The sequence below is a fragment of the Bos indicus x Bos taurus genome, chromosome 10, assembly GCF_003369695.1.
Source record: "Bos indicus x Bos taurus breed Angus x Brahman F1 hybrid chromosome 10, Bos_hybrid_MaternalHap_v2.0, whole genome shotgun sequence".
Lineage (NCBI taxonomy): Eukaryota > Metazoa > Chordata > Mammalia > Artiodactyla > Bovidae > Bos > Bos indicus x Bos taurus.
Window position 1 is genome coordinate 20,927,592 of NC_040085.1, and position 15,226 is coordinate 20,942,817.

The 15,226-nt window shown below is 38.6% G+C and overlaps 2 protein-coding genes across 2 annotated transcripts; one reads left to right on the plus strand and one right to left on the minus strand.

Moving 5' to 3' along the window:
* The first annotated feature begins 398 nt into the window (after positions 1-398).
* Positions 399-1,370, plus strand: LOC113899582 (olfactory receptor 11G2-like). The gene has a single exon (XM_027552848.1). It carries the CDS (start codon positions 399-401, stop codon positions 1,368-1,370), a length of 972 nt encoding a protein of 323 aa, XP_027408649.1.
* Positions 1,371-9,757: 8,387 nt separating this feature from the next.
* LOC113899583 (olfactory receptor 11H6-like) lies at positions 9,758-10,720 on the minus strand. The gene has a single exon (XM_027552849.1). It carries the CDS (start codon positions 10,718-10,720, stop codon positions 9,758-9,760), a length of 963 nt encoding a protein of 320 aa, XP_027408650.1.
* Between the last annotated feature and the right edge of the window lie 4,506 nt (positions 10,721-15,226).

A 15,226-nucleotide genomic window follows, 5' to 3' on the forward strand; every position in this document is an offset into this window, starting at 1 on the left:
CCACTAAGCCACCTGGAAATTCCCTTAGACCTCTTCTACTCAGATTCAAACTCCCTCTATATAGAAATTCTAGAGCCCCTAATGTATTGTTTGAAGTTGTTTTGAGCATAAGATGTTTGACATAATCCGAAGACCAGGGACTCTGCTTTTTTGTTCATTGTCTTTCCCTACCTCCTAGAACAGTGCCTGGCAATAGTATGTGTAAAATAAAAGCTTATTAAATAAACAAGGAGGAAAAGGAGAAAAAGAGGAAAGAAAAACTCACTTTTCCAGAGGGAAGACAGAAATTCAAAAAACCCAAATTATGGGGAAAAAACATATCTCTTCATCAGGAATTGGAAAAAATATAGATATTTCTGTGTTTCTCATTGTCTCTGTTACTTCCACAGTTCAGATGAATGAGGACCTTGGAGACTAATACCTCTGGGTCTGTGAGTGAGTTCATTCTCCTGGGCTTCCCCTGCCGCAAGGAGATCCAGATCCTCCTCTTTGTGCTCTTCTCCATCATCTATTTCCTGATCCTCATGGGGAACGCAGCCATCATCTGTGCTGTGTGGTCAAGCTGGAAGCTCCATACACCCATGTACATCCTCCTGGCCAACTTCTCCTTCCTGGAGATCTGCTATGTCAGTTCCGATGTGCCCAAAATGCTGGCCAACATCATCTCCCAGACCAAGAGCATCTCCTACGCTGGCTGCCTGCTCCAGTTCTACTTCTTCTTCTCCATGTGTGCGGCTGAGTCTTTATTTCTGTCAGTGATGTCTTTTGATCGATTTCTTGCCATTTGTAGACCTTTGCATTATCCTATCATTATGACCCATCGCCTGTGTGTGTTGTTAGTGGTCTTCTGCTGGGTAGGTGGCTTTCTCTGGTTATTGACCCCTTTGATTCTAATATCTCAAGTGCCCTTCTGTGGTCCAAACACTGTTGACCATTTTCTCTGTGATCTGGCACCTTTGCTTGCACTATCCTGTGCTCCAGTATCTGGAATTAGGCTGATTTGTGGTATCGTGAGCTCTCTAATCATCTTCCTCACCTTACTGTACATTCTTGGCACTTACTTTTATGTCCTCAGTGTGGTGCTACAGATGTCCTCAGGCTCAGGAAGGCAGAAAGCTTTCTCTACTTGTGCCTCCCACCTTGCTGTGATATCCCTCTTCTACGGCTCAGTCATGGTGATGTATGTTAGCCCAGGTTCTGGCGAATATCCAGGGATACAGAAATTTGTGACCTTGTTCTATGCTTTGGCAACCCCTTTCTTTAATCCCCTGATCTACAACTTCAGGAACAAAGATATGGAAGAAGCACTACAAAAAATTTTGAGTGTTTTACTGAAGGAAATCTTTAAAGGCTCCAAAAGTCGAATTTAACATAATGCATAATTCATGTTTAGGAGGATGCAAGATCATGAGATGAATGAGATTATGTTTTTTTTCCTTTAATTTTATTTTCATATATTGGGAAGATGACTGAAAAATCCATTAGATCCATGATTTGAGTCTTAGGAAGTTATTATTCATGGTCCAGATATGTTTGTACCTTAAATATAGTTGTTTTGAACAATTTAATAATATTTTCACATATTTCTCTTTTGGTATACATTACATTTTGCTGACTTATCTCAACGTCCTCAAATTCTGCCTTTATCAAACCAGTTCTTTTTTTCAGTTCAGTTCAGTTCAGTTCAGTCGCTCAGTCATGTCCGACTCTTTGTGACCCCATGAATCGCAGCATGCCAGGCCTCCCTGTCCATCACCAACTCCCGGAGTTCACTCAGACTCACGTCCATCGAGTCAGTGATGCCATTCAGCTATCTCATCCTCTGTTGTCCCCTTCTCCTCCTGCCCCCAATCCCTCCTAGCATCAGAGTCTTTTCCAATGAGTCAACTCTTCGCATGAGGTGGCCAAAGTACTGGAATTTCAGCTTCAGCATCATTCCTTCCAAAGAAATCCCAGGGCTGATCTCCTTCAGAATGGACTGGTTGGATCTCCTTGCAGTCCAAGGGACTCTCAGGTCTTCTCCAACACCACAGTTCAAAAGCATCAATTCTTTGGCACTCAGCTTTCTTCACAGTCCAACTCTCACATCCATATGTGACCACTGGTAAAACCATAGCCTTGACTAGACAGACCTTTGTTGGCAAAGTAATGTCTCTGCTTTTTAATATGCAAACTGTTCTTTTTTTAGAGCATAGCAAATGCTAATATATTGCAATCCTATGAATATTTAGCCAGTAATCCTTCAGATAACCAGATTACCAGATTTTTAAACAAAATCCTCAATATCAGAGAAAATTTACCACAATTTCTTTTGTATATCCCATTATTCTAAGTATTGTTTTGGGCACCAACAATGGTCCTCAGTAAGATTATGTTGTCTTGATTGACTCTCCACATTTTGCCAGTACTATCACTTTAGGAGGCAGGTCCTCGTCTTCTATATGCAGATATGTGAAGATTAGTTCATATTCAGTATAAGCCAAAGAGTTGTAGACTTTGTGGGATCACTACAATCCAGCCCAAAGGTGCACTTATTTTCTTTTTTTAAAATTTATTTTAAGTGGAGGTTAATTACTTTACAATATTGTGGTGGTTTTTGCTATACATTGACATGAATCAGCCATGAGTGTAATGTGTTCCCCATCCTGAACCCCCTCCCACCTCCCTCCCCATCTTATCCCTCAGGGTCATCCCAGTGCACCAGCCCTGAGCACCCTGTCTCATGCATCAAACCTGGACTGGTGATCTATTTCACATAAGATAAAATATGTGTTTCAATGCTATTCTCTCAAATCATCCCACCCTCGCCTTCTCCCAGAGTCTAAAAGACTGTTCCTTACATCTGTGTTTCTTTTGCTGTCTCATACACAGGGTTATCATTACCATCTTTCTAAATTCCATATATATGCATTAGTATACTATATTGGTGTTTTTATTTCTGACTTCATTCTGTATAATAGGCTCCAGTTTCATCCACCCCATTAGAACTGATTCAAATGCATTCTTTTTAATAGCTGAGTACTATTCCATTATGTATATGTATCACAGCTTTCTTACCCATTCATCTGCTGATGGACATCTAGGTTGCTTCCATGTCCTGGCTATTGTAAACAGTGCTGCGATGAACACTGGGGTACATGAGTCTCTTTCAATTCTGGTTTCCTTGGTGTGTATGCCCAGCAGTGGGATTGCTGGGTCATATGGCAGTTCTATTTCCAGTTTTCTAAGGAATCTCCACACTATGCTCCATAGTGGCTGTACTAGTTTGCATTCCCATCAACAGTGTAAGAGGGTTCCTTTTTCTCTGCACCCTCTCCAGCATTTATTGTTTGTAGACTTTTTGATAGCAGCCATTCTGACTGGCGTGAAATGGTACCTCATTGAGGTTTTGATTTGCATTTCTCTGATAATGAGTGATGTTGAGCATCTTTTCATGTGTTTGTTAGCCATCTGTGTGTCTTCTTTGGAGAAATGTCTGTTTAGTTCTTTGGCCCATTTTTTGATTGGGTCACTTATTTTTCTGGAATTGAGCTGCAGGAGTTGCTTGTATATTTTTGAGTTTAATTCTTTGTCATTTGCTTCGTTTGATGTTATTTTCTCCCATTCTGAAGGCTGTCTTTTCATCTTGCTTATAGCTTCCTTTGTTGCACAAAAGCTTTTAAGTTTAATTAGGTCCCATTTGTTCATTTTTGCTTTTATTTCCATGACTCTGGGAGGTGGGTCATAGAAAATTCTGCTATGATTTGCATTAGAGAGTGTTTTGCCTATGTTTTCCTCTAGGAATTTTATAGTTTCTGGTCTTACATTTGGATCTTTAATCCATTTTGAGTTTATTTTTGTGTATGGTGTTAGAAAGTGTTCTAGTTTCATTCTTTTACAAGTGGTTGACCAGTTTTCCCAGCACCACTTGTTAAAGAGATTGTCTCTTCTCCATTGTATATTTTTGCCTCCTTTGTCAAAGATAAGGTGTCCATAGGCGCGTGGATTTATCTCTGGGCTTTCTATTTTGTTCCATTGATCTATGTTTCTGTCTTTGAGGTGCACTTATTTTCATGTAGTTCTCTATAAAATTCTTGGAGTCCCTCAGAGGTAATTTCTAGTCTTCTAATTTCTTGTTTTCTAAAATAGGAACTTAATTTATGATATTGCACTTCATGAGGAAACCTTAGGCTAAAATTTTGTTATGGAATAACTTCAGCACTAACTTTGATTTCAAGCTTAGTCAAACATCAGAAAACTCCTGCTGGATATTTTTGCATGAAGATGGATTTCAAATTTAGATGTCTAATCCTAAAATTTTAATCTTTTAAATTAGCTATAGTCATACTTATTTGTCAATGGCTCCTCAGAGCTATAGCTTGAACTTAAAGTCTTGACATTTAGTTTTTTTGAAATTGAAGTATAATTTTGTTACAATGTTGTGTTAGTTTCTGCTGTATAGGAAAGTGCATCAGCTGAGTGTATACATATATCCCCTTCCTCTTGGATCTCACAAAATTAAATAGTGTGATATTTACCAAGAATAACTGTAGACCAGTAGAGTATAATATATGACTTAAATATGTCTGATTATTAAAGAGATTTTAATATAAAATATAAATGTTTCTCATTTTGGTGAGAAAGTTCTGAAAAAAATCTTACAATCAACTAGGAATCTAGTTCTAGTTTTCTGTGAGTGTTGTTTTTCAAAAGGCACCTCTAATTTAACCATCTTAACCCTAGGAATATATAAATACAGTCAGCCCTCTGTATTTGTAGTTTCTGAATCTGTGGATTCAAGGAACTGGGGATCAAAAATACTAAAAAAAAAAAAAAAAAAAAGAGCCAGAAATTTCCAAAAAGAAAAACTTGAATTTGTTGTGCACAAGCAACTATTTTCATAACATATACATTGTGTTTATAACTACTTACATAACATCTACATTGTATTAGGTATTATAAGTAAACTAGAGATGGGTCCAAGTATACAGGTTGTGCTTAGGTTACATGCAAATACTATGCCATTGTATATAAGGAAATTGAACATTCTCAGGTTTTAGTATCTGTTGGGGTTCCTGATAGTCTTTCTCTTTCCTAATTTTCTCACAAATACAAGTAAGAGTAAAGACATCACCTTAGGAGAGGATGAGTGAGTGGAGTACTTTGAGAATGCAGGGAGATATATCCTTGGAACATAAATAATCTTTGCTGGTATTAAGAAGAAAGTAGAATTGACAAGCCTGACAACTTATCTCAAAAAAAAGCTAACAATTTCTGTCCACTGCCCTATTTAATAAGTAGAAATCTTGCTCATGATTTTTACATGTCTCATATTTAAATTGTTCTCGTACTCAAAAGTTGGGCTTTTCTGCTGGCTCAGCAGTAAAGAATCTGCCTGCAATGCAGAAGACACAAGAAACGTGGATTCAGTCCCTGAGTTGGGAAGATTCCCTGCAGTAGGACATGACAACCACCTTCAGTATTCATGCTGAGAAAAGCCCATGTACAGAGAAGCCTGGCAGGTTACAGTCCATGGGGGCATAAAGTCTCAGACACAACTGGAGTGACTGAGCACAGCACATACACAAAATTTAGATTTAATTAGCAGTATCCAAATTTTCAGTGAAGGTGATTGCTTCCATGGGAAAACCTGGAATTAAAAATGTAATGATTTATGCATGTATGTATATATACCAGAAGAATCTACTTTATTGTGTCATGACAGAATAAGACTAACCTATATAAGAATTACATACATTAGCCAGAATTTCTCATATTATGTCAAGATAATGACTAAAGTAGTTTCACTGAAATAAAATATAAAAATATGCACTTAAAAATGGATGAATAAATATCCAAGTGGAGATTTATAAGTAGACAATTTTATATGCAAGTCCATAAGTATGAGTTGAGGTTGCAAGTGGAGGTAAAAACCTAAGAAGTATCAACATATGAAAGGCATTTTAAGCTATTAGATTCTTTGAGATCTGTCTAAACCAATGCTGAGATACAATGTGAACCACAAACAATGCATATGCAGTTTTTAATATTCTAACAGCCACATAAACAATAAGTGAAATTAATTTTGATAATATATTTTAACTCAATTTATCCCAAAGAGTATCATTTAAGTTTATAATCAACTTAAACATTATTAATGAAACATTTACATTCTTTTATTATACTAAGTCTTCAAAACTGGTGTGTGATTTTACAATTATTACATTCTTCATTAGGACTAGTCACATTTCAAGTGGTCCATAGCCACATGTGGGTCATGGCTGTTGTACTGGACAGTGTAGGTATACATAGAGAAATCTGAGGTCTAATTAAGGAGCTCAAAAAGTTGTTGAGGTTAAACAAGTAAGTGAATCGTCATTTTTCAGAATACAGTTTCTTTGCTTAGAAAGAATAATTATCCTCTTATTTCATTGGTGTTCCTATTTTAAATCCCGATTTTGGTGGCACAAAAACCCACTGAGTACACTGTATTTTGGAAGTAGTTCTCTCACACATCCATGTACCACCTCCTTGAACAAAGTCTTTCCTGAAGAACTGTATCTTCAGCTTCATTGCCCTAATTTGTTCCAAACTGACAGAAGACTCTGCAAGAGCTGGATGAAAGTCCTCTCTTAGACATTGCTTTTTAGGGGAAAATCGGAAGTGATAGGGGAGTCAGTCATTTGTAGAGCAATACTTAGGTATAATCCAATTTATTGTTCTTGCTGTTCAGTCTCTCAGTCATGCCCAACTCTTTGCGACCTCATAGACTGCAGCATGCCAGGCTTCCCTGTCCATCACCAACTCCCAGAGCTTGCTCAGAGTCATGTCCATTGAGTCAGTGATGCCATCCAACCATCTCATCCTCTGTCACCCCCTTTTCCTGCCTTCAATCTTTCCCAGCATCAGGGACTTTCCCAATGAGTTGGGAAAGAGCCAAAGAGTTGGCTCTTTGCATCAGGTGGCCAAAGTATTGGAGTTTCTACTTCAGCATCAGTCCTTCCAATGAATATTCCAATTTATATATTTATTCAAAACCCATATTTTATATGTAAATGCACAGAAAAAATCTGGATGTATACCCACTAAACCGAACATATTCCTGTGGAGAGAAGTAGGTGTGTAGAGGTGTGGAACTATGAGGATTTTCATTATTTTGTTCTGTTTTGTTTTTTATGATGAAAATTGTTAACTATAAAATATATCATTTGTATAAATTTTTAGAATATAGAGAAAGTGGAATATAATTCATTCCAATGTAGCTAAATAAGCCCTGGTTATTGAAAATTCTATGTATCTAACATTTAGGGCAAAACCAAAGATATTTAATTTCATACATGAATATCTTTTTCAGACACCATGAAAACCTAGATATAAGGGAATATCTTAACTATTTAGTTAATTGTGGCCCATTAACCTTCAGGCTAAAATTTTTTGACTCAAAGTGAAAGAGTAAATGAAGAATCTTCTTTATCCATTCCTTGCCAGTTCTAAGAAAGGCTTGTGCACAGCCTTAAATCTCACTGCAGTTAATAGAGACTTTCTCAGATGATGGACAATTTCCTTCCCTTTAGTTGAACTCTGTCTCTCAGAACTCCAGAGTGTAGTAATAACTTATAAACTTCATATTAAGTTCTAACAGCACTCATTGTGAGATAGACAAGCCCTCAACTACCCACAGTGAAGTTTATTTCCTCTTACTCATCCTGCTGTGAGTTCCCTGCTGTTACATAGGTGGATTATTTAGCTAAGTCCTACCCTGTGGAACTTCTAAAGGGAACATAACCCAGGCATATCATAGGGGAGTTGAAATGAATGTGTTGTTATAGTTGGTATTTTTCTTTTGTTTTTGTTGCCTAGTATCTCAGTAGAGACTTGGAGCTCTTTGTATCTTTGTAAAACTGGAGTTTTTATTTATAGGTATTAGCTCCCCCAGCTCCCAGCCTCTGTTGCAGCCATAGTAGAGAGATGTACTCTTGGTTCCACCAAGCAGGTACAACTACCCCAGATTTTGAGTCAGGATAGTGATGCAGGAAGGAGAAATGGGATGGTAGGGGATAGCAATGTTGAAATATTGGGGAGAAAATAGCACTGAAGCAGTTAGCACACTTATTGCAGGAAAGACAAATCCCTAGTGCAGAATTGGCAGGATCTTAGTGCACTAACTGCAGGAGGATTCTTTACCATCTGAGGCATACTCAGATGGCAGCGCTGTGACATCTGGTGGCCCATGGCAGTAGGAATGGCTGTAGTGATAGTGATTTTTCCTCAGACCAGTTCCACGGGATGGTTTGCACATTCATCTTTGATTCTGAGCTTCAGCTCTGATTCTTTCACTTTCACTGATTCTGTGACATTTCTGATATCCCATCAATAAATCTTCCCCATTGTCATGCTTAATCAGCCAAAGTCAGCTTCTGTTGTATGCAAGTAAGAAACCTGTTATAATTACATCATAGTAGACTTGTCGTAGGAAGGTGCAGTCTCAGTAATCTGCAGAGAGAAAGAAGAAACTAACCCTTCTGGATTGGTTGGTTGCCTGGAATTCTCCTCTGATTTTACGGTGATCCAGCAGCCTCACTACTTAGCATATTCTATTACAGAAAATATTCCCCAAAGTCAGAATAACTTGGAAGAGGGCTTTAAAGCCCTCTTTACTTGTTGTGTGCAAGTAAGAACCCTGTTTTCTACGTAAAAACAGAAAACATGAATTGAGGTCTGTACAAAAAAATCTGGTTTGGATTGCACATTGTCAGTCAAATCATAAGCTTTTTCTTCACTATATAGGAGAAAATTTACAAACTAACCCCTCCCCCAGAAAAAGAAATTTTGTGCTACAGTTTAAAATATGATACATATTGTTGAACACATGAAACTTGCATAATGTTATAAACCAATGTTGCCTCAATAAAGTTTTTAATTAAAAAAATAAAATATGAACATTTCAGAGTACAGGCAGATGATCAGGTCAAGCCAAAAAATTTATATTAAGTGCTGACTGCCTTGAAGTAGCTTATATTTAATTGGCAGAATCTGTTTTCTGGTTTCTCATGCTTGTTTTCTGTTAACAGTAAATGTTCCTCTTCTTAAAGCTTGGAAGGTGCAGAAACTCAGTTTTGAGTAAGGAATACTTAATGATTTGGCACATGTGTGCTTGTCTTTGTACTCTCTTCAAAGTTGGACCAAGAATTTTCCTTAAGAAGAAACCTTATAAATTCCTATTTTAATTTGCTACATACTGTGTATAGCTCATCAGTGCTCGGTATTAAGGAAAACACAAGTGAAAAACACTACTGTTTCAGTGACAGATATTGAGTCCTTGATCTTATAAATTAAGCAATTGGCTTTTTTCATGAGCATAGTAAGTTGGTGATATTTCTCATTATAGACAACCTTATAATTGGAAAAAAAATAGTTGATAAATTTAAAGTGCATAAAACAGTATTAGGATAAAAGCCAAGATACAAGTTGGAAACATGAGCCTTAGTTTTGTATATACCAACTTGATTACATTAGTTTTAGGACTACAAAAAAATCTTTAAAACATAGAAATTGTATTAATACACTGGTAAATAAAAACTCTATGAAATTTTGCTGCAATAGACCTTTGGAACTGTGGGTATTTTCTTTTGAGATAGGATGAGAGTTTTTTGGTGTGTGTAATGAATCATACTTTTATGAGATTAAGAAGTCAAATACTCAGACATGACCAGAAAATAGTTTTTTTAAATGAGAGAAATTCTGAATTCTTGAGAGAATAATGATGCAAAAATGTATATCATTTCTCTGTATTTTTAGAAATTTCTGATGCACAGAGGACTTTCTTCAATGCATCTTTCATATCTTTGTTCCGGAGGCTGTAGATCAGAGGATTAAAGAATGGGGTTGCCATGCAGTAAAACAGGGTCACAAATTTCTGTGTCCCAGGATGGCTCCTGGAGCCTGGACTCACATACATCACCATAACTGAGCCATAGAACAAGGAAACCACCAAGAAATGGGAGGCACACGTAGAAAAAGCTTTGTTCCTGCCTGAGCCAGCTGGGACCCGAAGTACAGCTCGCAAAACTAAGGTATAGGACCCAAGAATGTAGAGGAAGGTGATGAAAATGATAAGCGAGCTTACAGTGGCACAAGTTAGAGTAGTTTTGGGCACAGGGGCACAGGACAGTGCCAGCAATGGTCCCAGATCACAGAAAAAATGGTCAATGACATTAGGGCCACAGAAAGGCACCCGAGACATAAGAACTGCAGGCATCAGTATTGATAAAAAGCCACCTGCCCAGCAGAAAACCACGAATCGGGCGCAGAGTTGATAAGTCATGATGGTGGGATAATGCAGAGGTCGACAGATGGCAAGGAACCGATCAAAGGACATCGCAGATAGAAAGTAGCCCTCAGCCGCACACATGGAGAAGAAGAAGTAGAACTGGAGCAGGCAGCCAGCGTAGGAGATGCTCTTGGTCTGGGAGATGATGTTGGCCAGCATTTTGGGCACATCGGAACTGACATAGCAGATCTCCAGGAAGGAGAAGTTGGCCAGGAGGATGTACATGGGTGTATGGAGCTTCCGGCTTGACCACACGGCACAGATGATGCCTGCATTCCCAAGGAGGGTCAGCAGGTAGATGAGGGAGAACATGACACAGAGGAGGATCTGGATCTCCCTGCGGGAGGGGAAGCCCAGGAGAATGAACTCACTCACAGACCCAGAGCTATTACTGGCTTCTGAGATGTGCATTCTTCTGATCTATGAAGGGAATGATCATTATATTAGCCATTTCTTTCTCTTAAAAGGTCATTTTTTATCTTCTGACTTCTATTTACTCCTTTAATGCACTTTTGTGAAAGGGCTCCATATGGTTCTGAATTTAACTCATTTCCCAATGATCTAGCTTAGTCCAATGAGAGCAGAGTTCTGAGAACCCAAGTCAATATGTTACTATATGCTCCTACAGCCCTCACTGTAAGTCTCCATTTTTTTCAGAGTATAAATTTCATTGACATTGTGTAGCATAGAGTCCAGATTGTTTTCTATGTTTGCATTTACCTTAATTCTTCTTTGATGTAAAGTTTCATAAGATACACCCTCATGCTGCTGCTGCTGCTAAGTCACTTCAGTCGTGTCCGACTCTGTGTGACCCCATAGACGGCAGCCACCAGGCTCCCCCATCCCTGGGATTCTCCAGGCAAGAACACTGGAGTGGGTTGCCATTTCCTTCTCCAATGCATGAAAGTGAAAAGTGAAAGTGAAGTCACTCTATCGTGTCCGACTCCTAGCAACCCTATGGACTGCAGCCTACCAGGCCCCTCCATCCATGGGATTTTCCAGGCAAGAGTACTGGAGTGGGTTGCCATTGCCTTATCTGATACACCCTCATACATACATCTAATTTCTTTTCTCCTTGTTGGAAAGAAATTTTTATTTAGAATTTTGGAAAATTCTAAGAAAAATCAAAGTTCAAATTAATATTGTAACAGATGGTAACTAGAGTTATTGTGGTGATCATTTTGTAGTGTATAAAAATGCTGAATCATGATCCTGTACACCTAAAACATATAATATTGCAAGTCAATTTGACTTCAATTTAAAAAAAATGGCCTAGCAATATTCATAGCAGAAAAGTGGAATTCAAGCCTTGTCTTCAACAAAACAAAGAAAATCATTTTATATGAATAAGAGGTAAAAGATGAATGAAGAAATATTAAAGCTTGTCATGTTGTAGAACAATTATAAATTACTATGAAGTTGAACTAAGTCAGTACAAAAAGAGTACCTTACTGTGTTGTCAGTTAACAATTTTTTAGGATATCTGTCCTCGATGGCTCTGTTTACTGAAGCAGGGTGATGAAGACATTGCCACAAATCCCATTTTAGACAGTATCTATTAGTTTCTTAGAGCTGGTGTTTAACTTCTACTTGCTGAGCCAACAGCTAAAATGATACAGAGAAAAAAGGGCTTTTGTTGGCTTCTTTCTTTTATTAGGAGATCCTGGCTCTCAAATAGAAAAATAGCAAGAGACAGATGGAGAAAACTTGTCTCTTAGCTCAGATGGCTGCAAAAGTATATTGTGCATGTACTACAGCTTTTCCTCCTTGACCCAAATTCCTATTTATGGTAAAGAAGAGTTTTAACAAGGCTACTAACTAAAGCTGGAAATCACCATCTTTGACCTGCCCTGTGTCCTAATTTTTGGCACTTTTTATGAAAGTGAAAGTCACTCAGTCATGTCCAACTCTTTGTGACCCCATGGACTATAACATCCATGGAATTCTCCAGGCCAGAATACTGTAATGGGTAGCCTTTCCCTTCTCCAGGGGATTCTTCCCAACCCAGGGATTGAACCCAGGTTTCCAGCATTGCAGATGGATTCTTTACCAGCTGAGCCACAAGGAAAGCCCAAGAATACTGGAGGGGGTAGCCTATCCCTTCCTCAGCGGATCTTCCTGACCCAGTAATCGAACTGGGGTCTCCTGCATTGCAGGCGGATTCTTTACCAACTGAGCTATCAGGGAAGCTCTCTGACTTGAAGCAATTTCTGAACATTTAAAAAAAAAATTGACTTCTAAGGCAGTAAGCATAACAGCAAATGCTGTTATGTATGAAGCATTTATTGTGACCATCACTTAACATTCATTATCTCAATAAATTCTACTCCGTCTCCTTTCCAGTTCTAGAGCCTTAAGAAAAAATACCTTCATATTTCTAAATGTAGCATTGAATTTTATTGTCACTCTGAGCATGTTGATTCTAAAATCCAACTTTTTTCCCTACACAGAAGTCAGCTATATATATTAGCTGCATTTCCTTAATGTATTTTATTCAATTTGTTCATCTGCCACTTGCCTGTATCAAATTTCCACTTGTGCATGTGGAGGACTAGCCTCAGGAAAGCTGTGCTAGTGACTGAGGCTATTTACTATAGAAAAAGATTATTTACATATTTCTCACAGTCTCTCTCTATAGTATACATCAGGTATATCATTAAGATGGTGAGGCAGGTATCTTCCAAACTAGCAGCTTCCATCAAATGCCAAAGGGAGATCAAGTATAAAAAGAGTTTTGTGTTCATTCAGAAAGACCAACAGATGGGTGAGTTGAAATGAACTATAAGCTATACATCCCAGGTGGTGGGCTCATTGGAGAAGACTTTGACTGGAAATTCAGTGATTGGAAGGGATGATATGATGCTTCAAATCAGAACTATGCTATGCTATGCTATGCTAAGTCACTTCAGTCGTGTCTGACTCTGTGTGACCCCATAGACGGCAGCCTACCAGGCTCCCCTGTCCCTGGGATTCTCCAGGTAAGAACACTGGAGTGGGTTGCCATTTCCTTATCCAATGCATGAAAGTGAAAAGTGAAAGTGAAGTCACTCAGTCGTGTCCGAATCTTAGCGACCCCATGGACTGCAGCCTACCAGGCTCCTCCGTCCATGGGATTTTCCAGGCAAGAGTACTGGAGTGGGGTGCCATTGCCTTCTCCATCAAATCAGAACTAGACAACCTAAATTTTCAATATTTGATATTTAGCTAAAATATGTATAGTAACAGCCATCACACTTTTTATTGTGACCATAATTTTACTTATACAGTTGAACTGGCTATGGTGGGTAAATACAGTTGAACTGACTATGGTGGGTAAGATTGTGTGTAATCAGGGCAAAGAAAGTTGATAAAGAAAGAAAAATAGTGGAAGGAAGGTGCATTGCAGGGGTGTTATATTTGAATGGGAATTCCCCCTTCACTCGTGGTCGGAATCAGTGTAAACCCACCTCAAAATTAAGGTAAGAATAAGAGTATGTGAGGAGTCTTTGATGTTTTAACAGTGGCTCTTGAATGAGCAGACGTTAATCAGAATTCAAAGTAAGAAAAAGGAAAATGTCATCAAAGAAAAAGAGAAAGAAACAACAGATTTCCTTTCAAATTTTTATCTATAATACAACTTGGTAGTCTCATGAATGTCTTCCTTCCTTTCCTGATTAAAAACTCCTCTGTTCCTGCCTCACCGTTCTAAGTTCAATTCACCCAGGGCCCTTCTCTCCCTGCCTTGGGTCACTGTGGATTCTACCTGAGACTACATGCTGATTTTTCCTTTCACTGAAAATACAGGAATTCGTCAATCTTAATTACCCTTAATGAAAATAAATATCGATTACTTACAAAAGTTTTATCTCCTTTGAAGTGATATGAAGCTCATTAGCTTCTATCATTTCTTTATCTGAAAAATAATGCAAAGCAGAGAAGTGTCAGCTCAAAATTTCCTGATGGGATTTTTGAACAATTGTATGCTGGATAGATGTGATTCTACCAGGAAGAATGATTTTGTAAAAAATTATATATTATTTGATCTATTACCTTGTTTATAATATGAAATATATTTATAAATAAAAATCCAAAGGAACATTCACAGCCCTCCTTCTGTAGCAATAATACACACAGTGGACATTGCAGCAGGCAGTTGAGGGGCTACCACTTGTGCCCTCTTAAAGATCCTAGATGAAGAATTTGGGGGGTCCTGGCGACACTCTGCCACACTTTGAGCCTCACAAAGGATTCTCTTTAGCTGCAAAAAAAGAATAAAATGCCAAGAAACTCTCCGTTTTAATATGTATACCTTTCTGGTCACACACTGTCCCTAGAGGCCATCCCTCAGGAGCAGCAGGGACAATCAGAGCACATCATTCAATCCCCAAGTGTGTTTCACTTTCAGTGTTGAGCTCAGAGCTGAAAAGGCCTTCCTGAGTCCATCTGTGAGACTGTCACCTAGTAATGGCCCCTCTAGTTTACTGCTCTTCTGACACCCACAGACAGGCTCTGGATTTAAAGCCAGCTCCATATTGGATATCACCAGTTGCTTTAAGGCTCCTAGAGCTCCCTTGTTAGCATATGTGTTTCTTCAAACGATGTTGAAAGTTCACTTTAACAAATTCCCAAATCCTGAGTATCTTCTTGTGGGAGCATGTTCAGTCGCTCAGTGGTGTCTGACTCTTTGTGACCCTGTGGACTATAGCCTGCCAGTCTCCTCTGTCTGTGGGATTTTCCCAGCAAGAATACTGGAGTGGGTTGCTATATCCTCTTCCAGGGGATGTTTTCGACCCAGGGATGGAACCTGTGTCTTGCATCTCCTGCATTGGCAGGCAGATTCTTTACCACTGAGCCACTGAGGAAGCCCAAGAATCTTCCCCATGACCCACTAAAGTAACCTCCCTGCCTATCTTTATCAGTCTATACAGCAGTGTTAAA